The 25781-nt window shown below is 36.7% G+C and overlaps 2 protein-coding genes across 4 annotated transcripts in view; one reads left to right on the forward strand and one right to left on the reverse strand.

Annotated features, from left to right (window-relative positions):
* oplah (5-oxoprolinase, ATP-hydrolysing) overlaps positions 1-15634 on the forward strand; it is a 47634-nt gene extending 32000 nt beyond the window's left edge. For both annotated transcript variants that reach the window (XM_026222902.1, XM_026222903.1), the window contains exons 16-27: positions 571-722; positions 1166-1326; positions 6192-6293; positions 7116-7290; positions 7450-7634; positions 7723-7869; positions 8146-8280; positions 11806-11955; positions 13231-13388; positions 13472-13632; positions 13810-13907; positions 15446-15634. In XM_026222902.1, the coding sequence (XP_026078687.1) occupies positions 571-722; positions 1166-1326; positions 6192-6293; positions 7116-7290; positions 7450-7634; positions 7723-7869; positions 8146-8280; positions 11806-11955; positions 13231-13388; positions 13472-13632; positions 13810-13907; positions 15446-15544 (1723 nt within the window). In that variant the 3' untranslated portion in view covers positions 15545-15634. The remainder of the gene's footprint in view (positions 1-570; positions 723-1165; positions 1327-6191; positions 6294-7115; positions 7291-7449; positions 7635-7722; positions 7870-8145; positions 8281-11805; positions 11956-13230; positions 13389-13471; positions 13633-13809; positions 13908-15445) is intronic.
* A 1873-nt stretch (positions 15635-17507) lies between these two features.
* foxh1 (forkhead box H1) lies at positions 17508-23251 on the reverse strand. Of its 2 annotated transcripts, none has more exons than XM_026222904.1 (4): positions 23178-23251; positions 21399-21820; positions 20177-20281; positions 17508-20092 (listed from the first exon to the last, which is right to left on the reverse strand). In XM_026222904.1, exons 2-4 carry the CDS (start codon positions 21747-21749, stop codon positions 19145-19147), a joined length of 1404 nt encoding a protein of 467 aa, XP_026078689.1. In that variant the 5' UTR covers positions 21750-21820; positions 23178-23251; the 3' UTR covers positions 17508-19144. The 2 variants fall into 2 exon arrangements, with proteins under 2 accessions (XP_026078689.1, XP_026078690.1); XM_026222905.1 differs by having other exon boundaries at positions 21399-21862; positions 23178-23223.
* Positions 23252-25781: the final 2530 nt, after the last annotated feature.

The raw sequence follows: 25781 nt of genomic DNA on the forward strand, positions 1-25781 counted from the left end.
GCACTTGTAGACCTCACCCTTGTTCGCAAATCTGTTACACAAACCTATTAAAAATTACACATGGCTGACAGACCAACCTCAGATTTTTCTCTTTTCTGGTCATATGAGGCTCGCAGGACTGAGAAAAAGAGCACATCATAAACATAATTGTTTAATTAGGACACAAGCAAATAGTAACTTTTCACTGTGAATTTTGATGTGCATTTCCTGTAGAAAACATATAATTTAACCTTCTAGTATGGGCACCTTAATTGTAAGCAGAAAAATAACCTGGCAAGGGTCATTAAAATAGATAGTAGACCACAATGTAATTTAGGTTAGGCATAAACTTCAAACTGTGTTAGGAAAGCAGAGTGTATTTTTATCTGTTTTGTGTGGTATGTGTTTGTATTCAGCATCACTGGTGTGGTCAAAGACAAATTTCAACCATGGTTGATAATAAAGATGTATAGTATGTTCTAATTGAGGGTTTAGAAATGTTTTCATTTTCTCTGTACACCATATAATACTTTGATATTATTAGTATTTTTTTATTAGTAGTATTTTTTGATTAATATATGTGTTCTTTAGCACAATTCTCGTGGAGCCGGCATGTGTGGCTCATCTGACAGAGGATGGTGACGTGTGTATTGATGTCGGCACAGGAACACAGTTTGTGTTAGGAACCGAACTCAACGCCATCCAGTTGTCCATCTTCTCCCATCGCTTCATGAGCATCGCAGGTCTGATGGGACAGGAAAAAATGATTGGATGAATAATGAGTGTATGGAATGAATAATCAGGGTTTCTGTGGCCATAGAAAAGGTCCTAAAAAAATCTTTATTCACCCTTCCACAAATGAAGGCCTTTTTCAAATCAGAGCAGAAAGTTTTAATTTCATAAAGGCATGGCATTAAATGCTGAATGCATTACAATAATGGAGTATCTTCATCAGATTTTTTTCTCTTCATGTAAAATGAAATCTTGAAAGTTTTAACAAAAATTGAACAAATTCTCAAAACAAAAACAAACATTTGACAGAAGTGTATGAAAGCTTGTTTTACCTTTAAATGAAATATAATTTTCTGTGCCCACTTCATTTTGATTAATTTCAGAGAAAACAAGACTTCTTGGGTCATTTTGCTTCTCAAGTATCTAAAGAAGCTTTGTGGTTCCTCAAACACAGAGCAAATGGGTCGTGTGCTGCAGAGAACATCCATCTCCACCAATATAAAGGAACGACTGGATTTCTCCTGTGCTGTGTTTGGACCTGATGGAGGTTTGGTGTCTAATGCTCCTCACATCCCTGTTCATCTAGGGGCAATGCAGGAGACTGTACAGTTTCAGGTACACAAACACACACATATAAATTCAATTTCTTGATTGTTTTTCATTTGGAAACATTAATTGTCTGTTGCTGCATGGCTGTCAAAGGATTCAGTTTTGAATGAAGTACAGTCAAATATAATTTCATCACCTTTCTGAATTGTGACACCAGTAATTCAAAAAGCCATCCAGTCTGTCCTAAAAGTAAAAGAACCAGAAAAATACAAATATATTGGTAAAACCAATTGGATTTGTTTACCCCAAAGCCTGAAATATGACAAAGTACTTAAATCTATTTTACTACTTGCATAAATCAACCAGATGGTGGAATGCATGTTGTAATAGTGATCATTTAGATGCCTTAGAAAATTGTCAATTATGTCAATTATGATACAGTAGGCTTTTATAGGGTTAAGAATTTTTAAACTATTCTTAAAAGTCATTTATAGCACCAGATATAAACAGAATACTATAATATGTCAGTATGCACAATATACCAGCACTGTGTGTGTTTGTGCCAGGAAAAAAAACATTACATCATGGAAAAAAATATAAATATATTTTTAATGGTAATTTGAAATGTGTAGTAAAATCTATTTCAGTCACAGACACAAATTCATTCCATTTTCTCCATTTTCTTTTATTATAAGCACTTATGTTTTTCTTATTCTAACTGTAACATTTTCTCTTTAGCACATATCATGTTGTGATACATAGTCACTTTAAACAAAAGTTAAAAATCAATTTTAGTTTTTAGTGTGTTTTTAATTTTTGTTACTTATCCAGGCTTACTCTGATTATGATTAAGATTCTGACAGTGCATAAGGTCAGTTAGCACCTTAAACAGGTTGCTATAATCTAGTTCATAAAAAGCTTTAAAAAAATAATAATAATAATAGATTGATTTAGCCCATTACACCAATTCCTGCCGGCTCATTCATTGTGTACGTCTAAATCTGTTACAGAAAAATGTCCCACAAAAAAAGAGAAAAAAGAGACTATTTTACTGTTAAAGGTGCCATAGAATGTATTGATACAATATTTTAATTGTTCCTCATAATATCTTCATAGAAGGTATGTGGCTTAGGTAAGGGCAAAAATTCTCCAGAAACGGTTTTACATGTTCATTTTCAACCCTAGGATTGGTCCCTAGAATGAAATGATCTGTTATTGCTTTGTTTAGAAGCATCATGAATAATAATGTTGAGCTCTGCTCTGATTGGCTGTTTCACAGGGCAACTCATTTCAGTAGCTCTCACAGTGAACAGATGTCCAGTAAGAACAATGGAGAGATTTGGCATCCAACCTTAAAGATTGAGTCTGTATCAGGCACAGGAGCTGTGATGTACTCTGAAATACAAGTGTGCAAAATAATCATACTTCAGTTCTCAAAATAAAATTATTTTGACAAATTGACTAGATGGCTTGTCAAATGACAATAGTTTCAACTTAAGTGGTGGAGAAGGTCACTGCTAACTGTAAGCAACCAAACTAACATAGTTAGCTCCTGATTTAGGTTTTGTTGATGAAATATAGACTAAATTATAATTGTATATAAATTCTAATTAATAAGACATCACAGGCAGGAAATAATATTAAAGGAGTCATATGATGTTGCTAAAAAGAACATTATTTTGTGTATTTAGTGTAATTAAATGTTTATGTGGTTTAAGGTTAAAAAAAAACATTATTTTCCACATACTGTAAATTACAATTTCTCCTCTATGCCCCACCTTCACATTGATTTTTACAAAGCTCATCATTCTGAAAAGCAAGGTGTGCTCTGATTGGCCAGCTATACAGTGTGGCCAAATACCTCAAGCGTGTGTCAAAAATGTTACGCCCATTACCATGTTGTGAAGCGCATAATTACGGATTTTAATGACTTATACTGTCTTTTATCGCACTGCTTTACATCGTGCAGTGTAAACATAAAACCCCATGTCTGCATTTATCAGAGAAATGACAAATAACTAGTGCTACTCTACACTGCTCAAAACTCGAGTTTGAATCATCAGTGGCCAATCTTTAAAATTTGAAAATGTACTTCCAGCCTGTGAGTCAGAACAGCCAGCATTGTAGTCCACTCTCCCAGGATCAGGAAACTGTCCTCCATAAAATGTGCTGCACACATCTCAATATTTAGGTTGAACTGTTCTGGAACAGTGTTGTAAATACAACTTAACCACTCAGTTCTTGGACCACTTCTCTTCTCCGTCTACATGGCATCATTAGGTTCTGTCATTCTGAAACATGGATTTTCATACCACTGCAACGCTGATGACACTCAACTCTACCTCTCATTCCATCCCAATGATCCGACAGTAGTTGCTCACATCTCAGCTTGTCTAACAGACATTTCTTGCTTGATGAAGGACCATCACCTTCAACTCAACCTTGCCAAGACAGAACTGCTTGTGATTCAAGCAAACCCATCGTTTCATCACAATTTCACCATCAACTTAGGCACATCAACCATAACTCCTTCAAAAATAGCCAGAAACCTTGGAGTTATGATTGATAATCAGCTGATTTTCTCAGACCACATTGCTAAAACTGTCCGGTCCTGCAGATTTGCCTTATTCAACATCAAGAAGATCAAGCCCTTTCTTTCGGAACATGCTGCACAACTCCTTGTTGAAGCTCTTGTTTTCTCCAGGCTGGACTATTGCAATGCTCTCTTGGCAGGTCTTCCAGCCAATTCTATCAAACCTTTACAGTTAATTCAGAACGCGGCAACAAGATACATTTTTAAAGAGCTGAAAAGTATACACGTCACACCTCTGTTTATCAATTTGCACTGGCTTCCAATAGCTGCTAGCATAAAATTCAAGGCATTGATGTTTGCCTACAAAACTATCACTGGCTCTGCACCCATTTACCTAAATGTATTACTTCAGACTTATGTGCCCTGCAAGTGAACATCTCTTGATTGTGCCATCCCAAAGAAGCACAAAGTCACTTTTACAGACTTTTAAATTAAATGTTCCCTCCTGGTGGAATGACCTCCCCAACTCAATCCGAGCAGCTGAGTCCTTAGCTATCTTCAAGAATCGGCTTAAAACACATCTTGTCCATCTTTATTTGACCCTCTTACTTTAACACTCACTATTCTAATTCTATTCTTAAACATCTAATTTAATCCATTTTTCATTCATTCATCTTTTCATTTATTATACAATTATAACAAATAAAAAAAGATTTCTAACTAGCTTGTGTGATGAAATTATAAGATGGACTCAATAGCAAGTAAAAGTGAGTTTATTAGTAAATGTAGGAAACAAGGTGATGATGATGATGCAAAACAAGGTCCAAGGAAGCAAACGCTTAGTGACACAGGGACGCTGTAGTACAGCCCAGTCCAGACGTGAAGATCCCGTGAGGTTAGTGTAGACGACAATGATCTAGAAGTTGACGGTGGTGATAATCCAAAAGATGCTGAAGACGTGAAGGCGGACGTGTAGGACAAACGGTTAAATGCATTATAATTGTTATAGCACTTAAATATCATTGCTTTTTTGTTGTTTTGATTGCTTCCATTGTCCTCATTTGTAAATCGCTTTGGATAAAAGCGTCTGCTAAATGACTAAATTTAAATGTAAACTATGCCAAGGTAAATACAGTTTTCCATTCGGTGGCAACTTTAAACCTTGTGAAAGAATATATCCACAAGTAATTCAGACATGAGAGGAGGAAATTTCCTCCTGAGATTTTGGATTATACCTGTGAATGCTTAAATTTTGCCATAACCATTTAAAACCCCTTCTGTGTCCTTAAACAGTTTTGTATTATATATTTTTAAGTTATCGGTTAACACAAAGGATGTGAATAAGTGCAATAACACACAATCACCCTCTGTCCACCTCTCTCTCTCTCTCTGAGCTGTATCTAATCATTGTCCCTTTCAAGTAAAGTCTCTTCGCTTGGCGACCATATTTGCACTGCCTCCGGGCAGTTCATCCAAGACCAAGTCCTATCTAAATCAAGTTCAAGTTCAAGTAGAGCTTTATTGTCATTCCGCTACATTTGGAGACATACAGTGGAACTAAATGTCGTGTCTCGCAAGACTATGGTGCTACATAAATAAACATAATCTAAACATACAAAACTAGACGCAAGAACAATTTTTAGACCTACATAGCTAACAATCTGAAGTGGTAAACTAACACACTTATGACTGCGCATTGGCTGGTCTAGCCTCGGGTTTCTACGGGAACCAGAGCTTCTAACAGGCGCTGCAGTGATGCATTAACTTTACCAATCTGCGATTGGCTCATTCATTTAGAAGGCGGGACTATTCCACCATATTGTGTGTTGGAGTTTCTCCCATTCATACGTTTAGGAGTGAACTGTCTTTGTATTTCTGTAGTCTTTGACTTAATTGAGATGCTTAATCTGTACTGAAAGCTGGAAAATGTTCTTCATCCAAAATGTAAAAAAGAATCTAAAAATACGTTATCCTTATTTATTCCTTCCCTTTTTAGCTTGTACTTATTTGAACAAATGCCTGAAACTTGGTATTATGAGCACTTCCTATATCTGTTCGCCTCTTTAAGAAGAATAGCTTTGTGTATTTCCTAACTGTAAGTCGCTTTTGATAAAAGCTTCTGCAAAATGACTAAATGTAAATATATACACATTCTAATGTACTGTGGCATGATGTAGATTGACTAAAGGAAACCCAGAGATCCCTGATAGCACATTCAGTCACTCTTAGCAGATGATCAGTTTATTAACAGTTTTTGTTTGACATTTTACATTTAAATGTATCAATGTATTTTGAATAAACAAAGGAACAAAAAGTAAAGAAGAAAAGTAAACAGTACAGTAAAGAAGAAATCCAAAGTTTTGTAAGCTTGAGAAAATGTACTTTTGATGTCTTTTAGATCAAGGCAGCAGGAGGCAGCATGCAGGAGGGAGATGTGATCCTCAGTAATCATCCGTGTGCAGGTGGCAGTCATCTACCAGACCTCACAGTCATCACTCCTGTAGGTTACTTGTGATGAGTTTTTAGCAGTGTCATTTAAAATGATCCACAAAGTCTGTCATAAAAATGTTTGGCTTCTTGTTTTACTCCAAAAAACAAAATACTGTAATGTATCACATTTTTTCTAAATTTAAAATCGCATTACTGTGATACAGTTATTCAGTCGAACAAACATATGCATATGAAAAACAATGTTATCATCAACAGTAAACAGCATATAAATGAAAACTGCCTAATGGTACTAAATGAAATGTGGATCCAGGAAGTGGTAAAAGACTGCAAGCTTTGTGGGTGTCCATGGAAGCGATCTACTGCATCTTTGCTTTTATCGTCCTACTGAATATGATCCAGATGTAACTTAGTATGTGATAAAAACTTGATTTTCTCTGCTTTTATATATATTAAAAATTAATATAAATAATTATTCAAGTTAAAATAAAAAACTCAGCCCTGTTCAGATATCCATAAAACAAAATATTCTGGGGGCGATGAAATTTTTGTGAAAATCGTCAAAAATGCTGGTGAAAAAAAATCTACTTTACATCACAGGAATAAGTTATATTTTAAAATAGATTAAAATAGAAAACCGTTATTTTAAATTGTAATAATATTACACAATGCTACTGTTTTTACTGTATTTTTTATCGATAACATTAGAGACTTAATAAAAAATAAATAAATCATTCCAATCCATTTTCATGGTGTGGATGCAGAAATGCCAATGTAAAAAAATCTAAATGATCCTAACAGTAGACTTCATTTTCCTTAAGCAAAACTGCTGATTTTGCAGGATAACAGACCTGATGAGATTTGTGTTATGTAGGTGTTTCGCGATGGCATGAGAGTTCCGGTATTCTTTGTGGCCAGTAGGGGGCATCATGCTGATATAGGAGGCATCACTCCAGGCTCCATGCCTCCACACTCCACCAGTCTACAACAGGAAGGGGCCGTCTTCACTTCCTTCAAACTGGTCACGGGTGGAGTTTTTCAGGAGAAAGGTTAGAAGAGATATCAATCAGGTTGAAGTCAGTGTAACAAATTATATTGAATGGTTATCCTATTGTTATACCAGGATATTTCCACGGTCAGTCTATGCGAGTTTTTTTTTTTTTTTTTTTTTTTTTTTTATTATTCATAGTCATCTTTATATCCATCAGCTGTGACAGAAGCCCTCATGGCACCCGCTCAATATCCAGGATGCTCTGGGACACGCAATCTCCGTGACAACCTGTCAGACCTCCGGGCACAAGTAGCAGCCAATCAGAGGGGTTGTCAGCTGGTGGGGGAGTTGATTGCCAGCTACGGATTGGAAGTTGTCCAGGCATACATGGGATACATTCAGGTGTGTACTTTTTTCTGATGTATTAAATATAGCTAATGAAAATCTCAGCTTTAAGTTTATGTCAGGGTATGTCCCTGTGTATATTTAGAGTAACGCAGAGCTTGCAGTTCGAGACATGCTGAAAGATTTTGCCCGTCAGCGGCGACAGGAAACGGGCTCTCTTGAGGTTGAAGCAGAAGATCAAATGGACGACGGGACACGGATCAGATTGAAGGTTCAGATTGATGAACAGCAAGTAGGAAATCTTTTTTTTAATTTTTGCAGATTCAAACAAGTTTCTGAATTAGAACCCAGTTTAACTGTTTTCCATTTTGATAATTTATCACTTCCAGGTTTCATACTGAATATAAAATTGAGAATATTGAATTTTCATTTTCAATAGCGCATTCTCCTGTAATATATGTAAATGAATGTAAAACTGCACAAACATCACAAACTGTTGTACAATAAAAAGAACAACAAGAAGACGTTGTTGATCAACGTCTCTGTCCATCTGTGTGTCTGTCTGCAGGGCAGTGCAGTGTTTGATTTCACCGGGACGGGGACAGAAGTGTGGGGTAACTGTAACGCTCCTCGTGCCATCACCCTCTCTGCCCTCATATACTGCCTGAGATGCATGGTGGGCCAGGACATCCCCCTCAACCAGGTGACCCACATACACAATATACATACCAATGACTGCTTGGCTACTCACATTCTTTAAACTATCTCCTTCTGTTCAGCAGAAGAAACAAATTCTTAAGGGTGAGTAAATGATGACAGTATTTTAATTTTTGGTTGAACTATCCATTTAATAGAGATCGAAGAGGACTAAACAAACCAGAAGAGAGTAGCAAATTAGTTTGTTAACAGAGGAAGACAAGGAACTTGAACTGCAGGTTAATAATAATTAATAAAAAGGCACCAATATGGAATTTCGGGGCCAATCCTGATAACCGGTCTTTTGTGACTGTGACAGTCAGTGTGATTGTATTACAGATGTTACGCTGTTAAACTAGTTTAACAGTATAGAAGTATATTATATTTCAAATTAAACTATTATAAATTGTATTGTGTTAGTTTATATGTTTATGGTTATAGGGATGAATTGCTGTAAAGCAAAGTAGAACAATAAATGTCATACATACACTATTGTAAAAGGGTTGGGTCTGTGGGATTATTCATGTTTTTGAACATTATATAAGAGGTTATCGTACTAAAATAATGTCCTGTAAGTTTCAGAACTGAAAACGTCCTTGTTACTGAAATAAAAGCTTTTATTGACACCAGGCCCAGTGAACACCAGATCCTGGAATGTGCTTACATATGACGTAATAGATAGTAGGGCTGTGCAATTAATCGATTTTGATTTTGGACTCCCAACGATTATGAAAAAACACTAATGGAAAAACAATATTATTTTTGCCTTATTTGAGCAGCCCTAATAGATAGGTTGAACACCGCCTCCACAGAAGAATATCAACACCCAATTCTGTAGCCCCGCCCACTAATTTTCACATGACATATTAGGGAAATAACGTGAGTGGCACTAAACCGGATCGAGCAACCAAGAAATAATAATAATTATTATTATTATTCATTACATTTATTTAGCGCTTTTCTAGGCACTCAGGGGGTATCTCCTCATCCACCACCAGTGTGCAGCATCCACCTGGATGATGCGACGGCAGCCATAGTGCGCCAGAACACTCACCACACACCAGCTTATTGGTGGAGAGGAGACGGAGTGATGAATCCAATCAGTGGATATGGGGATTTTTAGGAGGCCATGATGGTCGGAGGCCAATGGGCGAATTTAGCCAGGATGCCGAGGTCACACCTCTACTCTTTTCGAAAGACATCCTGGGATTTTTAATGACCACAGAGAGTCAGGACCTCGGTTTAACGTCTCATCCGAAGCACGGTGCTTGTTGACAGTATAGTGTCCCCATCACTACACTGGGGCACTAGGACCCACACAGACCACAGGGTGAGCACCCCCTGCTGGCCTCACTAGCACCTCTTCCAGCAGCAACCTAGTTTTCTCAGAGGTCTCCCATCCAGGTACTGACCAGGCTCAGCCCAGCTTAGCTTCAGTGGGCAACCGGTCTTGGGCTCCAGGGTGATATGGTTGCCGGCCAAATAAACATGCCATTTAAGATCGCAAAATATTGTGCAGTGCCTGGAAGAACACAGTCGCTTCATAACCTTCCTTCAGATTCAAATATAGGAATGCGTGGTTGAACTTTTTTTTAAATTAAGTTCCAGCTCACGCGAGTAAAACATTGAGTGTTCGTTCACTTCTTTGTAAACAAGACACAGGTTGACGCTGGATTTGCAGAGAGACTGATATTAAAAAGCAATGCAAAAAAGGAATTGCACAGCACACTTATAAGAGTAAAAAATATTTGTACTTTGTGGAACTACTGCTTTGTTTGAGATCACTTGATCTGTCCTGATTATGTGTATGTGTCTAACCAAAGTCACAAAAGGCTCCAACTATGAAGGACGTAGCTTGTCAAATAGACATACAGAAAGTTAGTTTACTATGCAAAACTTTTATCCAATCATAGCACTGGGCGTTTACTTCCAAATCATTAATGCGACATACCCATAAAAACCTTTCATGCCCAAAAGAGCCTTTCTCAATTACTTATTGATTTTGATGTTTTTGAATGTAAAAACCATGCAAACATCATGGAACATCATCAAGTGGACCTCAGACAACAGTATAAAATAATAAAAAGCCAGTTCAAGACCCCTTTAAAATGTGATTATAATTATTCCTAAGACCGCAAAGCTGATTCTCGCAGTCTTCCGTGTCACATGATCCTTTTGAAAATATTCTAATATGCTGATTTAATGCTGTTTTTTCACGTATTAAACTTGGTAAATAAAATAAAAAAGTAGTTTAAGGTGGACATAACATGCACAGTTTGTGGCTAAACTTGAAGCTTTAGAGTATAATATTGCATCCTTCGTATCTTCGAGGAGTTCCATGGTCAGAGCTAGAGAGTCACAAGCACACGCAGCTTTTGCGCAGCAATCGTCTACAAGCTGTGACATCGACATAAATGCCCCAGGGACAAAAACTTTGTTGACTTAAATTAACTGTGGCTAACGAATTAACGAATGAAGCATGTTGATGGGCGAGCTCTAGTCTCAGCCTCAGATGTCACGCCCACAGACCGTTGGCTAAACGTCTGATGCATATGGGACACAAAAGTATAAACACTTCAGGAGTGTCGAAGTCGTCATCGGATTTGTTGAATTATACAGGATTTCCGCCTGGAAACAAAGATAGCTTGGCACCAAGGTTTGAAGGTCTGGATACGCAAGACTAGGCTCTCTCTTGCTCTCTCTCTCTCTCTCTCTCTCTCTCTCTCTCTCTCTGGTTGGTGTCTCTCTTCCTGGAGAAGTGCCCATACAAGGAATTCTGCCCTTTATGGCGTCATACAGGGCCATACTCAAAACAAACTTTCTGAAACTTATACGAACCCTGAAGGAATGTCTCTAGCACAGAAATACTACGCCATAAGTCGTTTTTTAAAACTTTGGTCATGTTTAGCGTAAGAATCCAACTCATTAGCAGTGTAAATAAGCCAGAATGCATTAGACTTCCCTTTTTTCTTTTAAAGGACACAATCATATTTATTGATGAATATATTTAATGTACTGTATGCTTTCATTCACATATAAATATCAATGCACATGCACAGAAGATCAAGCATGCTTGCATGAGACACAAGATTTTTTGCACATAATTCTGCTCCACTTTTTGTTTACAAAGATTTTTTGACTAAATCAATATTCATACACATAGTTGTGTGGGTAGTTGACCTGTCATCTGAACTTACTCTTACCGGTGTATATATATATTTGTATAAAATCTTCATAGACAAAAGAAAGGTTGCATTTTATTTAAAAAAGATAGGTTGCCCTTGTTACAGTGCTATAACAAAAATGAATACTGAGTAATATTAATATTAAAAACATGTGCTTATTATAGGGGTTTGATTTCTGTAGGGTTGTAATTGCATAATTTGGATGCTAATTTACCGCTATTACTCAAGTAAGTAGATGTAACCTATAACAAGGACACTAAAAGAAAACTTTATTACACTTTAACAAATATAATGCTTTGTAATTAGCAGGAAAGACTTTGTGTGTGATGAAGTGCTTTGTGTCTTAGGGCTGTCTGGCCCCTGTTAAAGTCATCATTCCCCCCGGCTCGATCCTGCAGCCATCTCAGAATGCTGCGGTAGTGGGTGGTAATGTGCTGACCTCACAGAGAGTGGTGGACGTTATCTTCAAAGCCTTCCAAGTGTGTGCGGCATCACAGGTGTGTCATATCTACATCTTTCAATGAAATCTCCTTGTGCTGCAAAAATCCAGTTGTGGTTTTCAGAACATGCAGTTTTGGCTTTTTGAGTTAGGTCAAATTAATTTTTACAATATAGCTTTATAGAAAATAATGATGTTAATGTTCATAATATCTTAATATCTTAATGCAACTACTCTGGTATAGTCCTATTTAGCAGATAAGACTTGAGCTATTATATGATAGACATTTTACAACAATACAAGCAATCATGCAGCTGAGATATGCAATGAAGTATGTATAGCCTTTCGCAAGTATACTATATGTGGATATAGTAAGCCATACTTGTATAACCAAATTGATATGAAGACCTGGATGATACTGTAGTTTCATTATGTGACTAAATAAAAATATTAAGCAGTTAAGATACTTAACTTGCTATAGAAAAAATAGATCTCATTATGTGAATGTACTGTATGCATGTGAATAAAGTTGAGTATAACCAGCTTTAAAAGAGCTGTGCAATAATAAATATAAATAAATGATCCATGCAGGCAAGATTTGCTAAATGGTGTATATAATGCTTAACATGAGTATAATGTATGTATACAGGTGAAATAAGATGTATATTCAACTTTTAATATATTGCTGAGTCATAACATAGTTTATATTTTCAACAATATACATTCAGACAGTAAGTTTGCTATATAGTACATATCTTATCAGGACTGATTGGATACATTCATAGTAGTTACTTTCTTATTAATTAATTATAGTAACTAAATTATTAATTATTCTTTTGTTAGTTTATTTGAGTTACTAATTCATTATGTGGTGATATTGTGAATGATGACACCTGTGAGGTTTTGTTCAATTAATAACAGTTTGGTTTAGTAATAAGCTTAATTACTATTCGGTATGTAAGATTTTGGTTTGTGCATAAAAATGGAGTTAAATATGTCAGTCATATTGCAAACCCCTAAGCAGTTTAACTGTGGAGTTAATTGAAAGTATGGAGCAATATTGTTTCATAAAAATTTGAATCTGTTAAAATTGAGAAATCAATATATATATATATATATATATATATATATATATATATATATATATATATATATATATATATATATATATATATATATATATATATATATTTTTACCTAGCCCAAATAATAAAACACAAGCATCATCAGTATTATCTCTAGTCCCCTAGTGTACACCTTTGACAAGGAATGAAAAACTCTAGATGCTGTTTATGATCCTACTTATTGCATTCTCTCATATTCTTTTTTTAAGGGTTGCATGAACAACATTTCGTTCGGCAGTGAGAACAGTGGTTACTATGAGACTGTTGCCGGGGGTGCAGGGGCGGGACCAACCTGGAACGGGCGCAGTGGCGTTCACACTCACATGACAAACACACGCATCACTGACCCTGAGATCCTGGAGAGCAGGTCTGACATTGTAGCAGCCTTATAGATATGTTCCATTCATTCATAATGTATAAGAGATTTTTAAAGTTGAGTTGATGTCTAAGGTATCCAGTGATTCTTGAGCAGTTTTCCCTGCTGCCCGGTTCCGGAGGGGCAGGTCTGTACCGCGGCGGTGATGGTGTGATCCGGAAACTTCGATTCCGTAGTCCAGTGGTTCTGTCGATATTAACGGAGAGGCGTTCTACACAGCCCTATGGCCTACACGGTACCTTCATCTGCAGTATATTTATATGATTTCATATATGTGCTTAAGTGTGTATATAATTATATAATGTGTATATAATTATATAATGTGTATATATATATATATATATATATATATATATATATATATATATATATATATATATATATATATATATATAATTCTTGGTTCATTTAGGAGGTAAAAATGGAGCACCTGGGCTAAATTTGTTGCATAAAACGGATGGCAGAGTTTTAAATTTAGGGGCCAAGAATACCATCAGCCTGGATCCTGGGGTAAGACAAACTGCATTCAAATCAATAATTTGTTTTATATATATATATATATAAACATTTCATATCTATTAGAAAGAATTAAAAAAAAGTCTCACAATTCTAACTTTATTTGCAAGCTATAAACTGAGAAGTGCAATATATTAACTTAGAATTGCAAGAAAAATGAGAAAAAGAATTCTGAATTTTCATCGCAGAGTTCTGAATTTTTTTCTCAGAACTGCCAGAGTAAATCTCATAATTGTGAGATAATAAGCAGCAGTTAAATTTTTTATTTCTTTACTCCATGATGTAAATAGTCTTGAATACATGTAAGTGATCAGGAAAAGCTCTTTAAAGGGGGGGTGAAATGCTCGTTTTCACTCAATATCCTGTTAATCTTGAGTACCTATAGAGTAGTACTGCATCCTTCATAACTCCAAAAAGTCTTTAGTTTTATTATATTCATAAGAGAAAGATAGTCTGTACCGATTTTTCCCGGAAAAACACGACCGACTGGAGGCGTGACGTGGGGGCGGAGCTAAAGAATCACAAGCATCAGTAGGCTTTTGCGTTGAGAGTGTTTGGAAGCTGTGACTTTACCGTGAGGACAAAACCATCATCCAAGACAAACCATGGCTTACAGTCAGATTCAGCCGTTTATTTATGATCGAGAATCAGATCCAGAGGCTGAAACTGAACGAGAGCAGCAGCAGCAACGACTCGCTCCGAGCGGGGCTCGAACCCGGGTCTCCGGCATGGGAGGGGACGCACTAACAAGGAGGCAGAGATATTTTAAGCAGTTTTACTCACCACCTGCGGTTCCAACACACGATCACATGACCCTTTTCCGTTGGGATTGCATCATCCTTAAGAAATAAACGATGTGCAAATCCGTCGTCAAACTGGGCCTTATTTGTAAAACAAGCATCTTCGAAATGCAGGGAACAAACACAAACACTTGCACAACTCCGTTGATGCTCTGTAAAAATAAACTCCATCCACTGGTCCCTTAATGCTGTTTTTTTTTTTTTTTTTTTGGTAATCTGTGCAGGGTTGTCTTGCCCTGGCCACCAAAAACACACTCCTTTTGTGACTTTTCGCGACGCTCTCGCTCTGATCAGTGAATGTCTGTGCTCTCAGTGCCCTGCTATACGGGAGCGTGCGCTCTTCTGGCAAACGTGCCCTCAGGACCCATATAAGGAAATTCCGCTCCATCTAATGTCACACAGAGCCATACTCGAAAAAAACTTTCTGAAACTTGTGACAAACCGGACGGAGTATTTTTGGAACAGAAATACTCCTTTAAACGTACAACTTAATTTCTGAAACTTTGTCCATGTTTAGCATGGGAATCCAACTCTTTAATAGTGTAAAAAACTCAGTATGCATGAAATAGCATTTCACCCCCCCTTAAATTCTACATAAGGATGTTCCAACCTCAATGATCACATCTGGTTAAACAACTGTATTTCTTTAAATGTCTTTGTTTTAGACTGGTTTTGTGTTAAGTGAGTTATTGACTATAGACATTTTCATTAAAATGGTGGCATACATGACAGGACATGTTCAGTCTGTTCACCCCTGGAGGAGGTGGATATGGAAGTGTGGATGAACAGGATGAAGACCATCAGCTTCCTTCTAAACGTCGCTGCCTGTAGGAACACAGAACACAGTTTAAGAAGAGGAAACAAAAGAAACAATAGAAACGGTTTCTGAAGACAGCTGAAATAAAGTCTATTGAAACCTCGTATATAAAGTGTTTTTCTTTCTGCTACAGTGCTTTACAAAGGTTTGTTATAGACAATGTACAGTAGTGACAGAATCAGTGATCAGTATTAACTGAATACAGCCAAATGTTATGCTGTTAGCATGAGCTGGATGGGAATCATTGATAATGAGATCATAGTAATGTGTTAACTATATATATATATATATATATATATATATATATATATATATACCAATACCAAAGGCCAAGATAGTATTTTTTGTAGGCTTTATAGTTTATACCTACAAATAAATGAAAAATCAGTTTTACTTCTATCATTCATTTCTTTATGTAGTTCCGAATTATATATATTTTTTCTTTCTGCGCGACAGACACATTAGAGAATGTCAATCAAACACCGGGTGTTTATGACATCACTGGCTGATCAGGGGAGAAGTGCTTATGAATCCTCAAACGGGAATTTTAAGAATCGGCGGAACGAAATCTAGAAATTCCGCTTTTAAAATGCGTCTGGTGTGGAAATAAACTTTGTGCTTCGATTTTTGCACAAGGTGCTTTCACAGAGCCTTATTCCCAACTCCAATGTTGTTCAAATGTTGAAACAATCCGAGAAATAAAAAACAAAAGTGTCTTTTAGTAGAAAGAAAAATTAACTCAAATGTTTTTTGTAAAACGTTTTTTTATTTTATATTTTCATTTTTAATTATTTGCATTCCCTGGGAATCGAACTGAAGATATCTAAACAAGTATTAAAAATAAAGGTTCAAAAAAGGAGTCCATAGGAGAACCATATAAAACAACCTTTATTTTTCGTTGTGTGTGTGAAACCGAGAGAGAGAGAGATAAGGGGCATTAAAAAAATCTAATGTACATTTCTTCCGCTATAAAAAAACCTTTTGTGGAATGGAAATGTTCCGTGGATTGTTTAATATTTTAATGAGCGCAATGTTAATTAAACTATTCTTTATATAAAAGCGTAGTATAAGCGTTAGCCTATATAAAAGAAGTATTTCAAAATATAGCCTATCCACCGTTATGGCCATAATTAAGGACACTTGTCAAGAAGTGATTAGATTTAATTGCGATATCAGAGATTGAATAAAATAATAGCTTTAATTTTAGAGAATCGAATTTTTGCCAAGGCAATTTGTCTCGAAACATTTCAAAAGGATTAGCTAAACTATTTTGGATCATTTGATTCTGACCCCTCGAAAGTGAACAAATTCTATATTCATAAAAGCACAATTTATTTTTCCTTGCAAAATAATAATAAACAGGCTACACTTGTTTGTCTGTCTGTGACGTGTTTTTGTAAAACGAATCATATTCTTAATTATCTTATGTTTAAGGGTGAATTCTCTTAAATTGTGTTAAAAGCAATAATCTACGATTTGGTTAATTGGCTGCGATGTCGTATGAATTGGATCTGCTGATGCCTCCCAAGTGGAGTTTCTAATGACGCTTTTACCTATAAATCATACGAATTCGAAATTAGTAGATTAATTGCGATTTCAAATTTTCTACATCGAGGCACATTGAAAATTACCGTATGGAACCTACCAAAATCTTTCCATACAGTACTGCCCCAAGGCTTTTTTTTTCATAAAGGTAAAAGTGAGTGCACTGTGAGGTAGGCCCCATTTAAACCCACCTGTGTTCAAAATAAGCCTAACACACACAGTATGTTTTGATATTGTTTCACATTAAATAAATGCTTTAATTTTGATTGGATAACTTCTGAAGAATCTTATCAAGCATGGATTACATCTTAAAATATGTATTTTCAGCATTTTCATTAGTTTTTTATAGATTATTCTTGTTCCACTGGATCTTTCTTTCTGAGGAATTACTTTAAAATAGAAAGCTGTTTTGACAGATGAATATAAATCATATCAGGTATCATTTGATTTATTACTCTGAATTTTTTTTCATTTCTATCAGGATTCAGTCAGTTTCATTACTGGCTTTAAGAATAATACTGTCTTTGGAGGGCTTCTCAAACCACAAAGTTTATGTGACTCGGGCAGAAGAACACATGATCACAACATTTGAAAAAACATTTGATAGACTCCAAATGCAAAGTAAATGAAAACAGTTACAAATGAGCATTTGCTGTGAGAAATACTGTCACCCATTGCTTTGTCCATGATATTTATATTGTCACTTTCCCTGCAATCTGTAAACAAAAGGTGATACACACACACACACACACACACACACACTTAAGATGAACTACGCAAAACTTTACACAGGAAGCTCCTGGACACGTTTTCACGCATTACACCTAAAATTAACACATCTGAAGCATATTCATCAGTATTATACAGTCTGACTGCTTGCATGACACAAAAACAATACATGAAAAAAGACACAAAGTCAGTCAAAACAAAATCACCCAGAAACTGAGATTTCCCAAATACTTGAAACTTAAGATCCATTACAAAGAATGGACCTGTAAGAGGGTGGAAGTGTTGGGGGTATGCATGAGTGATTTAAGGGAGGACAGGACAGAAAAAAACAGCAGGAGGTGGTGGTGGGATGACGTGCACCAGACGGAGTGACAACCACAGAGCACCCAGTTAAATGACCCTAACATTTAATTACTGATCAAATCGCTCAATATGAGCTTCTGGACAGTATCATGCAGACATGCATGATTAAAAGGCAACAAACATTTATTTAAAAAAAGGCATTTGATGACCAGATTATAAAAATCATAGTTACAGCACCTACACTCCACAGGGACACAGAGTCGTGATAAGACTTTGAGACAGTGCACTGATAAAAATGGCTCTAATTACAGTTCTTCAAAGTGAATGCATGCCAGAAAAAACCACGCAAGACTGGATCTCATCAGATCTGTCAAGCCTCCACCATTGTTATCAGAGCCTGAGATTGGACTTTACCAAATGGAGTCGGGGGTGAAATGAAAGTGTTTGAGCACACATAATCATGTCAGAAAAGCCATACAAAAAGTCAAGATCTCAAAAAAAAAAAAAAAAATCAGTTTACCCTGCTAAAACCAACATATAAAAAGTGACATTAATGGCATAAAAGTTTATGTAAACTTTGCAGGTCCCTTGCAGTTTTAAAAGAACACATTCAAACACGAACACATTCCTAATCCTAACAAATGTCCAGCACACCATTTCAGGTTGATTTGTAGAGAGGTAAAGGAATCACAAACACTATACTTCAACATTCAATTGGTCTGATCAAGTAATTCATGGATTGTCCCCAAACATTACAAGGGTCCATTCAGGAAACAAGAGCCGCTAATGTGCCTCCCCACTGACATTAACAGTCTGAGGTAGTAGTTGTGTCAAAGAAAGTCACATGAATGAACATTGATTGGGTAGAATCTTTGGTCAATATGGGCCCTTAACAGTTCGGTTCAGGATTTTCTCAAAGAAATCCCTGAGACAATTCACAGATTGAGTATACAGTGATAGCAGCATCAGTGGTTGCAAATCTTTGTGTGAACCTTAGCAGTGCCAAAGATGAGAACCCATTTAGGAGTATCAACAGTTTAAAGAGAATATTTGCAAAGAGAAGGTCCGTTCTGAAGGGCATACTGGTTTGGAGGTGGATGAGCAGTTTGATTGTTGGGGCCAAGCGCATCAAACACACTTTTATTGGGCGGAACAGATTGCAGCATACTGTCCAAGTCCATTAGGAGGGGCGGGGCTTGAATAGAAACCGGCCCATTTGGTAGGATGGGCCAGTAAGGGTGACCAATCAAGTGTGATGAAGTGACGTGCGCACCACCGTAACCATAGAACGGAATACCACCCAGTGGCATGAACGGGTTTCCGTTAAAGCGCATGCTAGGAGGGGCTACCGCGTTGGGAGGGGTGTACTTGGCGTAGGAAGTCGGTAGCTCCCATGGAGGTGTGTTGCCCCGTTTGGACATTTTGTTTGGCGGGGGGCAGGAGTCACTGAATCGTTCTGAAGTTGATCCTCGTTCACTCAATCTTTTACCAACAAGCGTCACCCCTCTCCAGTCCTCGTCTGACAAATCCGAGGCAGGACTGACGGAGCTGGCTGATGAACTGCAATTATACGAGGCGTTACAATGGCGTGGTGGAGTGGTAGAGCGATTGTGCGGCGGGGGCCTGATGCCCCAACTTTCCCTCTCTCGGGGCCCTTCCCCAGCAGAACTGGCAGGCCTGAGGCTATGCAGGAGAGAATCTATAGCAAACGTGGAGTCCAGTTTGGGACGATAGGGGTCCTCTGATGGGGGTGGGCTGTGACGAGTTGGGACAGGGGGTGAGGAGAGGTCAGCGGGCAGAGGTTTAGACTTGTTCGACTGAGTGTAACTTTGAAAGATGTACGGGGCCAGGTCCTGAGCAAAGATAGTTTCATCTTGACGGGACACTGCAGTATTTTGTCTTTTCAGCAGTTCCAGGGGAATTCGGCTCACTTGAACAGTCCAAAAGTTACCTTTACCTTGGGGTTTACCAGGATCCTTAAGCACCTAGAGAAGAGGGGCAATAAGATAATGTCAAAATAATGTAAAACTAACACATCTTTTGTCAGTCACCTAAAGTTAAACACAAACCTTCACGAAGCAGTCATAAGATGACAGGTTGTGTCGGACTGAGTCCCTCCAGCCTTTGTAATTTCCTTTAAAGAATGGAAAGAGAGTGCTGATCTCCTTCAAAATCTGTTTGAAGAAGACAATTTATTCATGGTTATTAAAAACATCATTACTGTTATTATTATTAGCCATGGATTCTAAACAGACAGCTGAGTAAGTGTATCAATGAGAATGAATGAATCTTGACTGTCTGCTACATTTTCAAAAAGCCAACAGTGTGTGCTTTCATAGGCCTATATATATATATATATATATTTCTAAATCACATTTTAAAAAGTGACTTTTTTTCTGTGTGGTGACATTTTTATGTAATCTCACACAGTGAATAGGAGTTTGCCTAATTTGCATATTTTACCAGTTTAAACACAGGTCATAAAACATAAGTCGTTTTAAAAATATGTTTAAAACACAGGATTTGATTGCCATATTATTTAAAGAAAAGTCGAGTTCGGTGACCTGTAGCAGCAGACCCTACCTCACATCATTAACACAAATACACAGGAGTCACTCTTGAATAATCAGCAAACTGTTAATCCCGATCGCGGATTCTTACAACTTGTGACATTTCGGAACAATTGCGTAGTAATTGCGGCACAGTGTGATTCCAGCCACAGCTATCAGCATGATAGAGTATCGGCCTCTGCTTTCACTATTCACAACACAAACCCCATCGAGATCCAGACATGAGACAGAATACGTGCCCCTGGACGTACAACACGCACTAAAACTAACTTCACATGTAAACGGTCCTGTACTTTCTTTGTGGAAATTAACGTCAGTGTTATGACGGCACACTAGGATTTATACAAATTTGAAAGGTAATTCCTGTGTATATGTGTTTCAAAGAGTGCTAATGGAATTTGTCTTCATTTAAAACTTTAAACCTTAAAGAAATCCTCCAATACGATATTAAAAAAATACTTTTTCTGCAGTACGACTTGTAAAAATAAAAAATGTAAAAGTGGATGTGTCACTGACTTTATGATAAGTAGCCTAGGCAATAATCATTTCAGTTGAAACGCTGAATTTAAAATATCCTATAGCCTAAATATATTAAATGGCGTATGAATTGGGGCATAACGCAAACAAACTGTGACAGTTAAAGTTCATTCACATTCCTGATTAATTTGAACAATTTAAAAAGACTGAAGTTGCGCGTCGCGCGCATGAGAAGATAACCTACCTCTGACAAAGTGAGCTTCTTCTCCGGAGAGTTCTGGATGACCATGGCAATCATAGCTAGGTAAGAGTAGGGTGGTTTCGGATAACGCTGGTAGTTCTTCTTTTTTCCTCCACCGGAGTTTCCATCATGCATTTCCCATGCGCTCCGATCCGACGGTTTGGCTCTGTAACAGGAGTCCTGCGCCATCCCTGTGGACCTTTCCAGCCGGCCACCGAACTCCAGCAGCGGGTTTGTAGAGCAGTGACAGCTGAGGATGGAAGAGGAATAGCTGGTTCTGCAGTCAAGGGCTCCTGCTCCTACAGTGATCACGGGTGGTGCCAACGAGCCCGGACCCCCCCAGTGCTTTGTCATGCTGATGTAGAGGGGGAGGAGGAAGGGATGGTCGCTCCTCAGCCCCTCAGACTGCTGGCTCCAGGTCAACTCTATTTGAGCAGCAAACAATTCACAGTTTCATGTCAATCCCGCTGCGTAATGGGAGTGAGAATGAGGCGCGATGCGCGGTCACCGCGGGGGAAGAGGGGGAGGACACGATAAACATCAGATCAGATTTAATGAAAGACACCTTAAGTGGCCTTTCCTGGTATGGACCTTTCTCCACCAAGCAATAAATGCGAATAGGAATAACAAAATCTCGCACTTGGTTAAAGATAATTTGCAATCAATACATTTAATCAAACAAATCAAGGTCACAGAAGAACCAGCTCAACTAACGTAGAATAGAAGACTTCACATCTGGACAGCCAATATGACAGTGAAAGCAGTGTGACAATGTGACAACGGTAGTTAGTAAAAAAAAAAAAAAAGTTACATCTAAATCATGTAGCCTAACCAATTTATTTAATTTTTTCTAAATAAAAAATAAAATAAACGAACACTGCAAATAAGCCTTTAAAAATCCAATGCCATATCGCAAGACTAGTGGAGAGAACTGCAAACAAGGCTAAAATGCTGTTCAAAACATGCAGTTACTGCCCTTAAAATCAAGGCCACACTTTACCTAACATAGCCTATATACATCTTTTGTTGAGAAAAACATTTCCATGTCGTCTGTCAGATATAAAGAGGCCTGAATAATACGCGGATGGAAACAATACACAGATTAACACCCAATCAACAATCAGGAAATAACTGCAACCCGATCACCTAATAGGGAGCACGTCTCTGTGTATCAATGCGCACGAGTAAAGGAAAAAGGTAGCCCTAAATATGATTAAATAAAGAAAACGTGGAAACGATGTGGAATTTCCCAGGCCGAAAGTAATGTCTTTTGGGATTGGTTCGGATTTAAAGCAGGACTCTCATATCTCAGCAAGACAGAGAAAACAAGTTGGATTAGAGAGAATCTCTTCCGTCGCAGGGGTTCAAAACACAATAGAGGGATGAGAACTAAACTCATCACACCGAGAGTCTGATAATCGCCTTGAAAACAGATTGACAACATACTGACTACTATTGTCGCACGTTTATTGGGATACTTGTCTTTCACAAGCAAACTTCTTGAACATTTGTTTTTAATAATAATAAAAAGGGAACAATATTTTATTGTAGCCTATTTAATATATATATATATATATATATATATATATATATATATATATATATATATATATGTATGTATGAATCGCGATTCATTTAGCCTATCTCACGTTTGCAAGTGCTTCATTTATTTCCTGATTTTCATCGTAGCATACACTCTTTTTTTACATTTTACAGAGAAACACTAAATTATGTTAAAAGAAGCTGCTGTAGCTGTTAAACGTGAGCGGACGCGTGTCTTACCTGCGGTATTGATTAGCTACATTCACGCGCTCCTCTCTGACTGTTTGAGAATCTGCAGCTCATTTGCGTAATGATAACGTGACGTTCTAATCAAACGAACGCTCAACGCTGATTGGACAAACAAACAACTCTGCATTTGCTAACGAACCTGTCCAAAACCTAGCTACATAATTTTACAATTACATATATGTTCCCTTAATATTCATTTATTTACTAACTTCAAAATTCAACTTCACTTATTAAAAATAAATAATTAATTAAATAAACAATTAAAACCATAAGGCACATTGCCTTTAAAAATTAGCGCAATATAATAATAGTAATAAAAATAATAGTCTAATACATAAATACATAAAAAATCTAAATTACAGAAACTAATTAGCACATATAGTATTTTGACAGTTTAACGATGTTCAGGATTTCGTTTGCTATATAAAACCAATGCTGGTTCTTCACCGGTTTAGAAAGCAATGCAGAAATCATTATAATAAATCCTCGCTGAAAGTAGGCTACATGCCATTTTTAATTTAGTTATTTCTCTTTTAGCCATGAAATAGAAAAATGTAGATAAAACTACCACAAAAAGACATACATTCTTGAGTTAGAAAATAAATTGCATTTACAACTGCACAACTGTGAAATTGTGGGTTTGTCTCTTGCATTAATAGTAAATAATAACAAAAGGACACAAAGTGAGTTTATGGAAGTATTAACGTTAGTTGCAGTATATGTTGATTTGCCAAGTATTATAGCAACATAATACAATTCTCATGTTATATGCATCTTCTTGGAATCAGTAAGCGGAACTTCTTCACTTCAGCAATGTAAAGAAAACCAGAGGACTCTATTTCCTGTGTCCCTCTGGAAAAAATCAGATGAAGCTGTGAGGTCATTAGGGTCACCAGATTAAATGCTTCAGCTTAAATGATCAGACTCTTCCTGGATTTTCCCTTGAAACTTTTCCCTTAAATTGTTTAATTTTTTTGTTTAACCTTAGAAGTACCTGAAGGTTATCCATAGACTGTTATCAAATCACTTTTAGCTAAGTCTTGTTTATATGACCCGATGTTCCGCTATTGCAGCAGTAATTGCTGACTAGTGTTCATGACACTTTTATGAGCCCTGTGAGTTAATAAACAGATAAGCTGGTGTGTAACCTGCCTGCTGTGAGGGCTGTCCATATGAGTTAACTCTGTCTAAATCAAAAGACAGCTCAATTCACCAGAACTCGACTTTCAGAGCACAGAAACATTTTTTTTTTTTTGGTAAATTGTTTCAAATTTGCATATGCAAGAAATATTTGTTTGTCATTTTAATGGAACTTGTATTTGCTCTGTATTTTGTGAAGTTTATTTGTTTTCATTACATAAGCTTGTTGAATTTGTGAGATAGAAATGTTAGTCCTGAAATGGTTATAATTTTGTGATATTTTTTAAATTTTAATTTCTATGGAAATATTTTTGGTAACCCTGGGGCCAACATTTGGGGCATGTCTAAATACTGTAAAATGTAAGAAAATCAAACGAGATTACTTGTTTTCTCAGCATGCAATTCTAAAAAATTATGCAGATTATGTAATAAACTGCACAGCAAAAAAAGCCAGTGTAAAATTAAACTCAATTCGAGTCAAAAGTAACACTCCTAAAATGTATATATAACCTCCATTTTGGAGTTAAAATAACACTTTTGAAAGTGTGAAATATGTACATTACTCAGAGTACATTTTGACACTGAAAGAGTTTATTTGTAAATCCAGCATGGTGTTAAAATGTACTCTGTAAATAATGTATTAATATATATATATATATATATATATATATATATATATATATATATATATTAATTCACAAATGAATGCATGTTTACATTTTCTTTATTTAAACTGAAACGTTGTAACTTTATTTTCTGCACCAAAATGTCTTCACATTCGGGTTTCAGTACATGTTAACAACATGTTCTTACAAAAATATATAAAACATAATGTTAAAGCAAATCAGTGGCACAAAATACATATTCTTATTTGCTTTATATGCATTCTGAATTTCATTCGGTTTATTGTGCTTACATTTATCTGCTTAAACCACAGCATCTCATTCATTACCATCAAAGCTGAATGCAGGGCTGTACTTAGCTGATGTGGGGCCCGGTGCGAAGTAGGGAGCAATGCTCCCCTCAGCTTGATTGCGTTCTTGGGGTGGTGGGGGGGTGCATTCAGTCCGTTTATCCCTCAAGTGCGGGGACCGGTGCGACCGCATCAGTCTTTTTTTTTTTTAAATCTTCATGTGGTTTCAAACCTGTTTGACATACATGTCATACATGGAGTCTGTGGAATAACATGAGTATAAGTAAACAACAATTCAGGTGAACAATTTGTTTTAAGGGTTATTTTGCCTCCAAAAATGATGTCATCATTTATTTACACGACTGCTGGTCTCTGTGCATGAATGTGCGTTCATGAGCAAAGTAATTACTCTATTAGCAAAGTAATTCAATCTAACTTAACCAGGAAAAGCTGGTGAAAAGTTGTGAACAATCAAGATGAATAAAAACACAAAATAAAATACAATCTATGTGCTTTTTTTCTCTGAGGTAAATATATCTGTT

The sequence above is a fragment of the Carassius auratus genome, chromosome 37, assembly GCF_003368295.1.
Source record: "Carassius auratus strain Wakin chromosome 37, ASM336829v1, whole genome shotgun sequence".
NCBI lineage: Eukaryota > Metazoa > Chordata > Actinopteri > Cypriniformes > Cyprinidae > Carassius > Carassius auratus.